Source organism: Coloeus monedula, assembly GCF_965178545.1.
Source record: "Coloeus monedula genome assembly, chromosome: 19".
In the NCBI taxonomy this organism is placed as follows: Eukaryota; Metazoa; Chordata; class Aves; order Passeriformes; family Corvidae; genus Coloeus; species Coloeus monedula.
This window is the reverse complement of record NC_138799.1, coordinates 4705403-4719552: the sequence shown is the minus strand read 5'-3', so window position 1 is coordinate 4719552 and position 14150 is coordinate 4705403. Positions and strand designations below refer to the sequence as shown.

The following is a 14150-nucleotide window of genomic DNA, read 5'->3' as shown; positions in this document are numbered from 1 at the left end:
CAAGCCGAGCCCCTCTCAATGAACCTCCTCAATGAGCGTGACGTCACCAACGCCTCACGATAAACCCCCCCTCAGCCAATCAGCGGCCGGCCCACCCCTGCTCCCTCCCGCCTGGCCCCGCCTCCGCGCCCCTCCAGCCAATCGCGGCGCCGCCTGCAGCCAAAACACAGGCGGCGGCCAATGGGGAGGCGCCGGGGCAGCTGGAAGGTTCGAAGCCGGCGGTGGGCGGGGCGCGGGGCGCGGCGGTGACCAATCAGCGCCCGGGGGCGGGGCCAGAGGCGCCCCCCCGGTCCCCCCGGTGAAGCGCGGCGGGCGCGGCGGGCGCGGGGCGCTCCGGGCGGTGCGGGCCGGGGCCGGGGCCGGGGCCGGGGCCGGGGCCGGGGCCGGGGCCGGGGCCGGGGCCGGGGCCGGGGCCGCCCCGCCATGTCCGTGAACATGGAAGAGCTGCGGCACCAGGTGATGATCAACCAATTCGTGCTGGCGGCCGGCTGCGCCGCCGACCAGGCCAAGCAGCTGCTGCAGGCGGCACACTGGCAGTTCGAGGTATGGGACGGGCCGCCACCGGCACGGATCGGGATAACCCGCACGCGAACCGGGACACCCCAGATCCCAGTCCGCACGCCCGCCTGCCCGCAGAGCCGCGGGGCGGAAGGCGGTGGGGGTGGGGGCAGGCCCGTGCGGCCCCGGCCCGCCGACACGCGTGGCTGGGTTTGGGGGGTCCTGCCCGCACCCCCCGGCACCCACGCCGGGCCGGGGGAGGGGGCGATCGGCCCCGAGCTCCGCCGGGTCTATTTATACCCGGGCCGTAACCCGAGCTGCGGCCCAGGGCCGCGGCCCCTCCCTCGGGCTCCGATCTGGGGATGGGGGTGCCGCTGGGAGGGAGGGAGGGGGGGGTGCAAACACGGGGTTTGGGGTGTCCCCCCTGGCGTGGGAGCCCCTGTGTGCGTGGGGGACACGATCTCCGGTGGGTCCGGTGAAGGGCAGTCCCTAGGCCTGGCGGGGTTGGGGGCACCCCGGGTGCCCCTCCGGGCGGTCCCGCGGGGGTGGGAGAGAGCGGGGGGCTGCGGGGTGAGCTTTGGGGGGTCCGTGTTTTCCCTCCCCCTTTGTCTCGGGTGGGCTGGAGCTGACAGCTTGTCCCCACAGACAGCCCTCAGCGCCTTCTTCCAGGAGACCAACATTCCCAGCAGCCACCACCCCCCCCAGATGGTAAGTGGGACCCCTGCCCCTCCCTCCCCCCTGCACCACCCCATCCCCTCCCCAACGCCCCCAGCCCCAAAAACGCCTCTAGACCCTTCCCAGCACCGACCAATCCCCCCCTACCCGCCCACCCCTACAAGCACCACCCACCCCACGACCCCCCAGACAAGCCCCCCCCAAATCAGGCCCCCCAAGCCCCCCGAGGGGTTGCAGCCCCCAGCCCTCGGAGCTGTCAGCTCCCTGCCAGCCATATTGCTGGGCGCCCGCAGGAACACGCAGCCGGAGAATGTAAACACGAGCTAAAATGTCTGCCAGGAAATAGTTTGTCTCGGCGAGCATCGCGCTGTAACTTAGGCTCCCCAGGCCGGGGGGGCCACGTCTGCCTGCCCCCTTTCCCCCCACGGCACTTGACCTTGGCCGAGGGCACATCCCCTTGGCCAAAGGGAGGAAGTTGTTCCCCTCCGGGTGTTTTGTTTTGTGTTTCTTGGGGGGGGTTGTCTTTTTTGTTTTCCCTCTCCCCCGCTGCCCCCCCCACCCCGTGTTGAGGGAACTAAACAGTGCCGAGCTGGGGGAAGGAGCGGATCTGGGTTAAGCCGAATTTTCCCCCTTTTCGCGTTCCATCGGGAATCGCCGGCCGGCCCGGCATTGCCGGCAGCGAGCGCTCCCTTTCCCTCGGAGAAAGTCGTTTTGTCGGCCAGCTCCCACTAAAAGCCCTTTTATTCCAATTCCTCCTCACCCCGCACGCTTTCGTGCCGCCTCGGGGAGCTTGCAGAGGGTCTGCTGATGGCAAAGCCCCGTTCCCGGTGGGAGAGGGGCCGGGGGAGCAGCGGGAGCCGCGGGCACATCCAGGCCTCGCTGTGTTTTCACACCGAAAGCCTGATCGGGACAATTCCTGTGGGGCGGCTGCCGGAAGCGGGATGCAAAGCAGGGCTGGTGAAACCCACCCCGGCCCCATCCCTGCGCAGGGACCCGCCACTCACCCCAGCGTGACAGGCCCCGTGCCCCCCATCAGCCGAGCCACTCGGTTCTCCCCCTCCTCAACAACGTTTTCATAACACCCTGTGCTCCACGTGGTGTCAAAATACCTTTTACCTTCTCCCCAGATACTCCTGGTTTGGGGAGTTTTTTTCAGTGTTTCCTTCCCCCCCCTCCCTCCCCCCAGCATCCTGATTTGTGCAGTTTGAAATGCCCCACACGGCTCGGGGCAGGGGTGAGATGAGGAGTTTTGTGGTTGCAGTTTCTATTTCTTTTTCAAGCGTCAGAGAACAAAGCTGCGAGTGTGGCTGTGGTTTGATGGGGGGGGGGGGGGGCTTGTCCCCATCACCCCCACCCCATGGGGGGCTCCCCACAACTCCCCAAAGCCCCACAGATGCCAGGCTGTGGGGTCAGGACTCATCAGAGCTGTTTGGGGTGTCAGTGACTGACCCTCTGACAGCCAAGAGCTTTCCTCAAGATGTGTTGGAGGAAGAAGGCAATAATTATGTGGCAATTCTTATTTTTTAATTAATGTTTCAAATTAATCTCGCAGACATCACGCCAGAAGCTCAGAGCTGTGTCCAGCATCATTCCAGGGCTGGCTCTGGTGGTGGTGGGTTTTTTCCAAAACACAGCGAATTTAAGGTTTTTGGGGTTTGTTGTTTTTTTTTTTCTTTTTCAACAACTATCTTTTCAGATCCTGCCAAATTTATGGGTTAATTTAAAAAGCAAAAGCTGGATTAGCATCACTTCAGGCTGAGCTCTGAAATGAGTTCTGTGGAGGAATATCCCTGGTTAACTACGAACCTGTTTAGTACCAGCCAGGCCATGATTGCATTTTTGGGGTGCCCCAGCTCCACAGGCTGATGGGAGCCAGCTACTGCTTCCCCCAGGCTGGGGGAGCACCCCAACTTCAGGGGCCTGGGCCCCCCAGCAAGGGTTTGGCCGCTTCTCCTCTGATCCCAGCATCACTACAAGTAGTGGGGTTGGGGATGAGGAGGAACCTGTAAGAGGGATTTAGGTGTTGGCCGGTGCTGGGGAGCAGCAGGAGGCTGCTGAGCACCAGCCAGGAGCAAATCCTGGGATGAGCCCCAGGAAGGGGGGAGAGGCAGCAGCTATTCCCCATCAGAAACGTCTCAATCCCCCCTTGCTAAAGGCAGCAGACACTGTCCAAGCCCCTTAACTCTGCTCAGAGTCCCCACAGGCATCCCACAGGAGCTGTGGCTCCAGGAAGGCGACAGGGATTTGGGATGGATTTAACCAGAGGGGTGAAGTCCCCCTGTGCATGCACCACCCCCATGTCCAGGCATCCCCTGCCAGTGCATCCCCCTGCCCACAAGCCCCTTGCTGTGTGTGCAGCCTCATGGGAATTTGCATACACACCCCTATTCCCCTTTTAGCACCTCCCCCATTCTCAGTTCAGCACGTTCTTTGCTGATTTGGGGTCCCTGTGCCAGCCCCTGAGCCTCTGTGCAGGGCTGGGTCCTCCCTGGTGGATTTTTCCTCTGCTGGAAAAAGGGACGGATCTGTCACTGTCCAGATGCTAAATTTAGCTGGGTACCAAGAAGGCAGGGGCAGTACCAGGAACTGGGGGGGCCCTGCTTGCCTTTTGCTCTCTCCGCCTTAATGGGGTGTGAAGGGGAAGGAGGTCAGGAAACTGGGTGGAAGGGGGGTCCTGTGGGGCCAGGTAGGACCCCAGCAGCCTCCTCACCCACCATACTGGACCCCTTTGTGCTACTCCTGCCTCATCCATGAGCTTTGAGCATCATGGATGGTCCAAAATGTCCTTCCCAGATTCACTGGAGCCTCTCCCCAGGCAGCCCCCACACCTTTGGGGGAGCCACGCAGACCCTTGGGACCACACCAACCCTTGGATCTGGGGGAGTGCCAGGTGTGGGATACAGGCAGGATGGCTCTGGCTGTTGTGGGTGGGTTGGGAACCCCAAAAGCCCCCGTGAGTGAGCTGACACCCCCGTTCTCCTGTGCCCTGCAGATGTGCACCCCCAGCAACACGCCGGCCACGCCGCCCAACTTCCCGGACGCGTTGGCCATGTTCTCCAAGCTGCGCACCTCGGAGAGCCTGCAGAGCAGCAACAGCCCCATCACCTCCATGGCCTGCTCCCCCCCGGGCAGCTTCAGCCCCTTCTGGGCCTCCTCGCCCCCCAGCCACCAGCCTGCCTGGCTGCCCCCATCCTCGCCCACCACCCACGGCCTCCACCACCACCTGCACCACCCGCAGCCCTCCTGGCCACCCACCCCCCCGCCCGCTGCCCCCCCACAGAAAGCCGTGGCCACCATGGATGGTCAGAGATAAGGCTGGGGCTGGCAGAGGGTTGGGGGGGTCGGGGGGGGCCGGGCCAGGGCGTTGGGAGCAGGGGCTCGCCGAGAAACGCACTGGAATAATTTTCTAGGTTTTATTATTATTTTTAGGGGGGGGAGCACATGCTGCCAGGGAGGGACTGACCTATGAGAGCCTCTGGCTGCTCTCTACTCCCCTCCCCTTTTTTTTTTAAGATATATAACTATAATATATAAATATATCTAATGTATATAAATCCAGAGAGAAGGAGCAGCAGCGTGGAGGCAGCTGCTGGGTGTCTGGGGGGTTTTCCCTGTGGCTCTACCCCCACCCAGCATCTCTACATCGGGGCAGGAGCAGGAAGGGGAGGACAGGAATAACAAAAATAAATGGATGGAGGCAGCTGTTGGCACCCCAAATCACGGCCACACGGACGTGGAGCCACTGGATACCCTCCCCAGCTCTGGCTTTCCTGGGCACATGTTGCAGTGCCCAGAGCAAATGCAGCTCTCTAGCTCCCGAAATTCAGCCCGGCTTCTTGCACAGACCCCCCCTGGACTTGTCCCCAACCCCGTCCTCCCTCCCTTAGCACCCCCAGGGCCTGGGGGTTTGTCAAGGTGATGTCCCCCTGTCTCTGTGACCGCCCTCTGTGGCGCTTCCCTAGGCACGGGGGAGCTGGGGGTTTTTTAGTTTTCAAATCAATGTTGCTTAAAAAAAACAAACAGAAAAACAGACAAAAAAAAAAAAAAAAGAAAAAAAGACCCAGCAAAAAAGAGGTTGAAGGTTTTTTATTAATTTAAAAATAATAAAAATTAAAAAAAAAAAATCACTTTTTTAACACCAGCTGTCCCTGCCTTTTCTCTCTGCTGGGAGGATGTCCCTGGCAGGGCACTGAGAATCAGGGTGACCCCCCTGTGACACAGTGTCACCAGTGGGGACTGGGTCCCCCAGGAGCTGCCCCGAGTCCATGCTCTGCCTCCACAAGCCACCACTGCTGTCCCCAAAGAGGGGGGATCAGAGGGAAGGGAAGACCCAGGGCCATGGGGGTGCTGTGTCAGCACAGCGAGGAGCCCCCATGTGCCACGGGGTACAGCCAACACCCCTTTCTGTCCCCTCACAAAATCCCACAGCTTGCAGAAGCCCCCCCAGCAACCTGGGCCCTGCATGGATGAGCCCCCCCTCAGGCCTTGGCACTGTGGGAGCACTTGGGGAGGGGATGATGCCCTGTGAGTTTCCCCCCTCTGCAGAAGGGTCACCAGCCAGAGGACGTGGGAGCTCGCCAGGCCCGTGGCCACTGTGCTCACGCAACAACCAGCTGGGGTACAACCCCAAAAATGGGAACACAGCAGCTCTGCAAATGCCAGGAAAGATGGGAAGGCTCAAGGCACAGCCCGAAGCTTCCTGCAGGGATGGGGAGGTCCCCAGGATGGCACAAACTCCAAGGAGAAAAGGCAAAAAATATCCCCCATCTGGGATTACTTACCTCTCCAAAGATCTCCGAGGAGGGATGTGGGGCTGGGGGTGTGTTCGAGGGTGCAGGGGCGTGGGGGTGTTTATAGGGTGCTGTCCTGGTGGCAGCAAATGGGGCAGGGGGATGATCACCAAAGAGGCCACCCCAGCTGGGCCATATCCTGCAAATGCAATTGGTGCTAGAGGTGTTTGTTTTTAAGCCACTCAACCCCAGCCAGGAGTGCAGGATGGTTCTTGGTTGGCTCTGCTCTGGTGCCCTGTGGTTTGCTCAGAGTGCTCCCAGTTACCCTACAGGAGGGACCCAGATCCTGCTGTGTCCACCTCAGCACCCCCAAAGCAGGTTTTGAGCACCTGGTTTTCCCCTGAAAAACCAAATCCACCAGGGAGAACATTCCAGCGGGAACTCCCTGGGAAATAAGGTGCCTGTGGAGTACAGTGGGGCAGACGGGTGGCGTCTGTCCCTGTGGGGGAACGTTTGGGGACATCCACCGGGAGGGCAGGGTTTCCACGGGGCAGCCCCCAGGGGATGTCCCCAATAAGCTCTGGGTCCCTTCCAGGTGCCTTTGGGGTTCCCCTCAGCGTTTCTCAGCCTCCCACACACCCGAGAGGTGCCACCGGCTCTGTGTCCCCCCCCAGTATGTGTCACTGCCTGTGTGTGGCAGGGACATCCCCAGCCCCCCTGGGCACACAGCCGCGTGTCCCCAGCTGTGACACCCCTCAGTCCCCCTGTGCTGCTCCAGGGATCGGGGTTTCCCTGCCCGGTACCCCCCCACTCGTGACACGACTTGTGTTCGGTCTCAGCACACCCTGGGGCTTCCTCCCAGCCACGGTGAGGGGTGGGTGGGGAAAAGCAGCCCCAAGCCCTGGGGGCGGCACAAGGGGAAGGAGGGGACGTGTCCCTCTCAAGAGGTTGTGGTGTGTTGGTTGCTGGGAAGCAGAGGGGTTTGTGCCTTCCTCGTTCAATCAGTGGCAGCGCTGCAGGAGGGACAAGGGGGTGGCAGAGGGGGTTTCTTCACCCGGAGATGAGGAAGGCAGCTCAGGGATGCTCATCCCGTGGGATAAGCGACAGCAAACCGGCGGCTTGGGGTGGGGTTTGCTTTTGGCATCGAACTGCGTTCTGCTGCTGCCCTTCTGAGGTCTCCATTTCCCCCTTCTCCAGCAGCAAACGAGCTCCTCCTCCTGCTGCTGCCCCAGAGCCCCTTTGGGGCCACAGGCTCCCCTGGCAGGGCACAAGTGGGGCTCGTGAGGGCCAGGGGGTGCAGGACACCAGGGGCTGACACAGACCGTGGGAGGGGTTCCACAGGGGCTGTTTTCAGGACGAGGGATGCTGCCGGCCCCTCCTTGTGCCTGAGGGAAGATCCTGCTCCAGGGCCACTCCACTCAGGACGCCCAGGTGCTCGGCTGCTCGTCACCCTTTATTTCTGCAGGCTGGAGTCGCTTGCTCAGTCCATCCCCACGGGAGTCCGGCCCCGGTACACGAGTCCGTCCCTGCCCACCAGGTCGAACGCGCCGGGCTGGGAAGGAGGGGGTGGGCTGGCTGCCACACCGGGCTGCATTCAGCATCCCCAAGCCAGCCTCCCCACCCAGCTCCTCCTGGGGAAACTGAGGCACAGGTCCCCCCCCCACCTCAGATGCTCAGCATCACCCTCCCAGCCTCGGTGTCCCCTGCCCGTATCCCCACCTTCCCCATCCCTACCTTGTTGGGGTCGGGGAGGAGGGGCTCCATGGGCTGCACCGGGCAGGTGCTGGTGTGTTGGCCCCCACAGTACCTCGGGGATCTGCGGGAATACCTCTCGGCTGCCTGCTCCCTGTGGGACAGGGCACGGCGATGCTCAGTGCCCAGCGCCCTGGCACCCTGTGCTTCACCCTGCTATGCCAGGCAGGGGTTCAGGGGGTGCTCGCCCTCCTCCAGCTGCTGCAGGAGACCCCTGCCCACTCACCCCTGCAGGATCTGCCCTTTACCACAGCCCCAAGAGCTGCCCATTGCTGTGACAGGTCCTGGTGCCCTTTGCAGAGGACACCAGGAGGCAGGAGCAGGGCTGTCCCAGCTCCGGGCCTGAATTTGGGAACTCCTTTCACAGGAGGCACCAAGTCCCCACCAAGCTGAGCTCAGGCTGATACCAGACAAAACTCATCACGTGTGGCTTCAGCACCACTGAGGCAGAGACCTGGGCTAGACAGGACAGCACGGGCGCTGTAAAACCCCTCTGACCTGGGGCAGGCCCAGCTGACCCTCTGCAGCTCCTCTCTGCCCAGGCAGCTCTGGCCCCCTCCACCCCCCCCCAGGGAAGAGCTCTCCTCGCTGGGACAGGGCTCCCCTACGCCCCAGGGGCCAGGGATGGGTCCCCATGTCCCTACCTGTCCTCCTGTATGTGGAACTGCTTGAGCCCATGGGGCAGGCGCCCAGAGAGGCCAGGGGACACCGGTGGCGTGGACGGGACGGTCTCAGAGTATCTGGGGAGGGTGACAGGGGCCACAGGTGGGTGACAGGGGCCACCCCAGGCACTGCAGGACACTTCCAGCACCCATCTGCCCCTGTCCCACCCCCGATGCACCGGTGCTGGTGCCACTCATCGGCCAGACATTTGCACAACCGAGTCACAAGGTGAGTACTCGGAAGAGGGCACCTTTAGGAGTGTCGTAAAACAGGGAGAAAAGGGCTGGGCAAGCTCCTGGGGGACGCAGCCCTGCCTGTGCAGGCAGAGCCAAGTGCTGGGCACGGCACTGCAGGGAGTCCCAGCATTTGCAGGGGAATCGCAGGGTGCTGAGCCTGGATTCTCCACCACCACCACAGCACAGTGCAACCCACTGGCTGGCTACAAAATAAAGGGGGTGCCATGGGGGAAATGGGCTATTTGTGGTTTCCCACCTGGGAAAAAGCTCCAGCTCATACTAGATAATGGTGAATCTGCAGAAGGAAGCTCCCAAACCCACTGATGGGGGAATTTCTCCCAGGGGCAACGCAGTCCCATGGAACTGGGGCTGGTGGCAAGGTCAAATGGGGGGGTTTCCTGCACCCCTTGCTGGAGTGGGATGCTCCCAGCTTGGGACACGCTTGCCTTGGTCCCACTGGCACCTCCAAAATGTGGTGGCTGCTCGTGGCTGCCCAGGACACACAGGGATGGAAGGTGGAGGGCACAGGCTCCCACACTCTGTGTCCGCGCTTGGTCAGCACCCACAACCCCCCTGTGCCCTGCCAGGAGGGCAGGTCATGACCTGGCTCTGGCACTGCATGTGCCAGCCCTGCCAGGGGACAAGCCACTGTCCCCCACACTTGTCACGAAAGCCTTTGCACCTACAGTCCAGCTTCGGCTGGGAGTGGCTCCATCCTGGAGCTGCCTCTTCCTCGTGCTTCCTTGGGTGTCGGGAGCCTACTGCCACTGGGAGGAAATCATCATCAGCATCCCCACGGTTCCATCACTGGATAAATGGATCCAATGCCAGGGCACCACACGGGCCCAGCCAGAGGGAACGGGGCCAGTGCTGTCCCCAAAGCCATTGCTGTCCCTATGCCACTCACCTGCTAGTCCCAGCCACGCTCTCAGATGGGACCCAGAGGGTCTGGGACTCTGGGTGGCCTCGTACTGACTGCACCCGCTGTGCAGGGAGGTGGATGCCAGGGGCTCCTGGATGCATTCCTGAACCATCTGCACTCTTTCTCTGAACGTGGGGAGGAGCCTGAGCAAGCAGAGCAGTGTTTCAGTCCCAACTCTTGCCCCCCAAACTCCATCTCTTTCCCTCAGGGAAGCCCCCCGTGCCACTGTGAGCTTGGGCTTAAACCAGACCTTGGTCTAAGAGCAGCAAGATGGGGGTGCAGACCCCCAAGGAGGGGGCGTCTCGGGGGCAGCACCCAGGGGGCTGGGAAGAGCCTCTACCTTGGAAATACTTATTGTGATCTCTTCATCCTTGATCTCTCCATCCTTGGTGTCTCCCACATCAGTCATCTCAGGAGGAACATCCAGGGGGCTGGGAAGAGCCTCTGCCTCAGAGATGCTTATCGTGATCTTTTCATCCTTGATCCCTCCATCCTTGGTCTCTCCCACATCAGTTATCTCAGGGGGAACATCCAGGTGGCTGGGAAGAGCCTCTGCCTTGGGGATGCTTGTCTTGATCTCTTTGTCCTTGATCTGTCCCATGTCATCCTGTCCCAGGTCATTCTGTCCTGTGTCGCTCCATCGCAAATTCTGTCCCGTGTCATTCCGTGCCATGTTCCATCCCATGCCCTTCCGTCCCACATTCTGTCCTGTGTCATTTGCCCCGACCGAGACCGAGTGGCTGCTTGCATTCGTCTCCTGCAAATCCTTCCCTCTGTCCTGTGCCCTGGCCTTGTGGGGCACAGGGCTGACGGGCCGGCTGTCCCCATGCCTTCGTGTGGGTGTCCTGGGCCTTTCCAGGAGGGTAACTGGAAGAAGAGACCAGAGCGAGCTCCCCAGGGTCAGGGGAACATGGCTGGGGGAAAACCCAGCAGCCTGCAGGCCCCCTGCCCGGCCCGCTGTGCCCTCACACCCTCCGGGTCCCTCCCCAGCTGTGCCCAGAGGTACTTTCATTGCCGATGACAATCAGCCCTTGGTCATCCCACGGGCGTGTGCGTATGAGGCCACCGTCCTTCTGCCCGTCCAGGGAGCCTTGTCCGCCCTCGCCTGTCATGGCAGACTGGGAAGGAGAGGATGGGCTGGCTGCCACACTGGGCTGCATTCAGCATTCCCAAGCCAGCCTCTTGACCCAGCTCTTCCTGGGGAAACTGAGGCACAGATCCCCCCATGGATGCTTAGCACTGCCCTCCCAGCCTTGGTTCCCTCTCAGCATCTCCTCTTGAGGCTGAACAGTCCCAGCTCCCTCAGCCTTTCCCCAGGACAGAGATGCTCCAGTCCCCAAATCATCTTTGTGGCCCTCCATGGGACCCTCTCCAAGAGCTCCGTGTCTCTCTCATCCCGAGGAGCCCAGACCTGGATGCTGCTCCAGGGGAGGCCTCGCCAGGGCTGAGCAGAGGGGCAGCATCGCTCCCTGAACTGCTGCAAATGCTCTTCCTGACGCACCCCGGGACACCAGTGACCTTCTTGTCCCCTGGGGCACAGTGCTGGTCACGGACAGCTCGTTGGCCACCAGGACCCCCAGCTCCTTCCCCACAGAGCTGCTTTTCCAGCCCGTGAGTCCCGGCCTGTGCTGGTGCCTGGGGTTGTTCCTGCGCAGGTGCAGGACCCTGCACTTGCCTTTGTTGAACTTCAAAATGTTCCTCCCCAGCTTATTTAGCCCTTTTAACCTCTGTGCCCATGCTTTTAGCAGCCAACCCCGGGGATCAGCCAACACCTGAGTGATGCCATCAAATACAACACCGAGGCATTCTTCCCTCCAGCAACGGGATTCAGTATTCCAGACCTCCCCCATAACATCCCTCTGCAGTCCCCCAATCCCAGCCACTGCTCCAGAGAGACCTGGAGGGCAGGGAGCCGTGGTCCTGCCTGATGCTGAGCAAGGAGGAGCTGTGGTGGGATGTCAATGCAGCCTGGCCCCGGGGAGGTACCAGCTCCTGCTGTTTCTCCCACCACCCTGAACACGGCTCTTTTCTGAGCAGAAAACATGCTGGGAGCACGCATTAGGCCAGCTGAGGAGCTTCCCTGGCTCAGCCTATGCCAGGTCCCGCTCCTGGTGGGATGCACAGGGAAGAGAATTCCTGAGCAGCCCTGGCAGAGGTGCCGAGGCACGCAGTGGCTGGAGGTGCAGGGGGCTGTGATCCCGCTCCACTGGCAGACCTCGGCCTCCTCCTCCTCCTCCTTCTCCTCCTCCTCCTCCTCCTTTCCTGCCCACCAGGAAGTCCTCCAGCACGTCCCAGCACACCGTGTTTCTCGCCTCCTCTGAGGCTGGGGAGAGCATCAGCTTCTTTTCCAGCCTTTTTTTTGGGAAGGAAGGCATCAGAACCATCCGTGTAACTGGGGGCAGGATGGGATCCAGAGGAGCGTTGACCCCCCCAGCACTTCTGGGGACCATGCCCTGATGTGGGGGAACCCTGCCCTGGAGCAGGCCCTGGCTGTGCTCAAGGACGTACCACGACACTCTCCAATGCCTGGTTACGGAGGTCATCCAGCATATTCTGGAAGTTTTCCTGGAGTGAGGCAAGGACAGGGACAGGAGTCAGAACACAGGAGCAGGATTTAAAAGGAACATCTGCAAATTAACTTGGCCACAGGACAGAGGGATGCTGGACAGGGCTATGCCAAGTGGCTGTGGCTGTATTGCACAGGTGGACCTTTGTCTCCCCACCTTCCCAGGACCCAGGTTACTTTTTTGATGGCTGTTTAGTTCATAAATGCCTCAGCAGCCCTGTCTGAGGGAGGCAGTGACCTCTACCACTGGCCTGACCTGCAGGCAGTGGTGCCCTTCTGCCCTCCCCGGGGCAGCCCTGGCAGAAGGAAAGTGGGGAGTTCCAGGTGGGTTGGGTTCTGCTCTTGGAACACCCTTCCCACTCTTCCCTCCTGGTTCCCTTCACACTGGGAGCCTCCAAGGGCTGCAGGGCAGGGGCAGCAGGGCAGCAGCGAGGGGCAGCTCCTGGGGGCACTGGTGGCAGCTCACCGGGTCAAAAATCTCCTGCATCCTCTGCATGTCCTCTGCCATGAGGGACTGCTCCACCTTCATCACATTGACCTCCTCACGGAGCTCCTGGCACAGAGCCCTGACCTAGGAGAGGGGGATGGTGGGGTGAGCCCCAGGGCAGGCTCCCTGGGCACCAGGTCCTTTGCACCCACCATGGTCTGCACAGAACCAGGGGCAGGGCAGGGCAGGGCCTGGCCTGGGCAGTGCTTGGCCTTCAGCACATCCTCAGCAGCAGCTCCCCAGCAGCATGAGGAGCATGAGGGGGTTCAGATCCCAGAGGAGGGCACAGCCTGGGAGAAGCACCCGGGGCTGGGAAGAGCCTCTACCTCGGCGATTTCTTTTTCATTGGCTTCCACTTTCTGCATTAACTCCTCAAGGAAAGAGGCAGAGAAAGGGCTTCTCTCAGCCCCCTCCAGTGGCTCCCCAGTCTCCTGGACAGCCAGATCCCGCAGGCCCAGGTGCAGAAGCATCCCGTTCAGGAGGTTGCGCAGTTGCTCGAAGTCAATGGATTCTGTCTTCGGCGCCCCGAGGGCCGCATCCAGCATCTGGCCCAGGGTGAGCGTTGCCATTGCTGCTGACCTGTCCAAAACCACAGAGCTGCCATTAACAGCAGCCTCTCATGCTATTGCTCTGGAGAGGAGCAGGTAGGATGGGAGGTGGTAGGAGGTGGTAGAAGGAGGTAGAGGAAGAGGAGCACAGCCAGCAGGCTCCTTTCTTTTCAGTCTTGTCCTTGTTCCAGAGCCCATACCACTTGTGTCCCTCTTTACAGTGTCCCCCTGCCCTGGCCAAAGAGTGCCCATTGTTACACAGCAGTGGCCCAGCCCCATGTGGAATGTCCCCATTGTCCCCCACTGCTGGCAGTGTCCTGGTTCCAGCAACCAACAGGACCTGCAGGGACCATGTGCCACACCACCTCCAGCCTTTACCGCTTTCAGCCCCAAAATAACTCCCAGGACAGCTCACATTGGGCAGGTGGTACCCTGGGAGTTGCTTGTAGGGTGAGTTGAGCTTGCCCAGGAGGGCTGCGCCCTGTGGAGAGGTGATCCATGTTCTCATGCAGCCCGGAGCATTCCAGAACACTCCAGGAGGAGGCCCGACCCAGAGAGGAAGCACCTCCAGTCATTCATTTTTGAGGTCTCAAAAGCATGAGAGTTTCCCTTCTCCCTTAGATGTGGGGATGGTGGAAGGCTGCTGCTGACTCCATCAATACACAGCTTTTCAGCAAAGAGCCATACAAGCAGGGCAAAGCAGATAAACACGAGCCCCCAGACAAGCCTAGGAAATAAAAGACTCAAACACTGGGAAAAATCTTTGAACTAGAGTGATCCATCAGACAAATCCTTACAAAAATCATCAACTAGCAATTCCCTTTTAAACCTGCAGGTCTGACCACCAGGCAGTGGGATCACTGACATCTCCCTGCTCTGGTAAGGCTCAGGAGCTTTGAGCACAGGGGGGCTGGGTGAGTTCCTGGGGGGATCCTACCACCACCACAGCACAGTCCAACCCACTGGCTGGCTACAGAATAAAGGGGGTGCCATGGGGGAAATGGGTTATTTGTGGTTTCCCACCTGGGAAAAAGCTGCAGCTCATACTAGACAATGGTGAATCCACAGAGGCA

The 14150-nt window shown here is 61.0% G+C and overlaps 1 protein-coding gene across 1 annotated transcript; it reads left to right on the top strand.

Annotated features, from left to right (window-relative positions):
- The first annotated feature begins 379 nt into the window (after positions 1–379).
- UBALD2 (UBA like domain containing 2) lies at positions 380–5309 on the top strand. Its single transcript, XM_082293810.1, has 3 exons — positions 380–543; positions 1144–1206; positions 4166–5309. Exons 1-3 carry the CDS (start codon positions 424–426, stop codon positions 4484–4486), a joined length of 504 nt encoding a protein of 167 aa, XP_082149936.1. The 5' UTR covers positions 380–423; the 3' UTR covers positions 4487–5309.
- The last annotated feature ends 8841 nt before the right edge of the window (positions 5310–14150 follow it).

Excerpts from the sequence above, each read along its gene's own strand:
- UBALD2 (XM_082293810.1), top strand. The coding sequence starts at position 424 with ATGTCCGTGAACATGGAAGAGCTGCGGCACCAGGTGATGATCAACCAA. Across the intron at positions 544-1,143 it reads CGGCACACTGGCAGTTCGAG|ACAGCCCTCAGCGCCTTCTT; the intron begins GTATGGGACGGG and ends TTGTCCCCACAG. Across the intron at positions 1,207-4,165 it reads GCCACCACCCCCCCCAGATG|ATGTGCACCCCCAGCAACAC; the intron begins GTAAGTGGGACC and ends TGTGCCCTGCAG.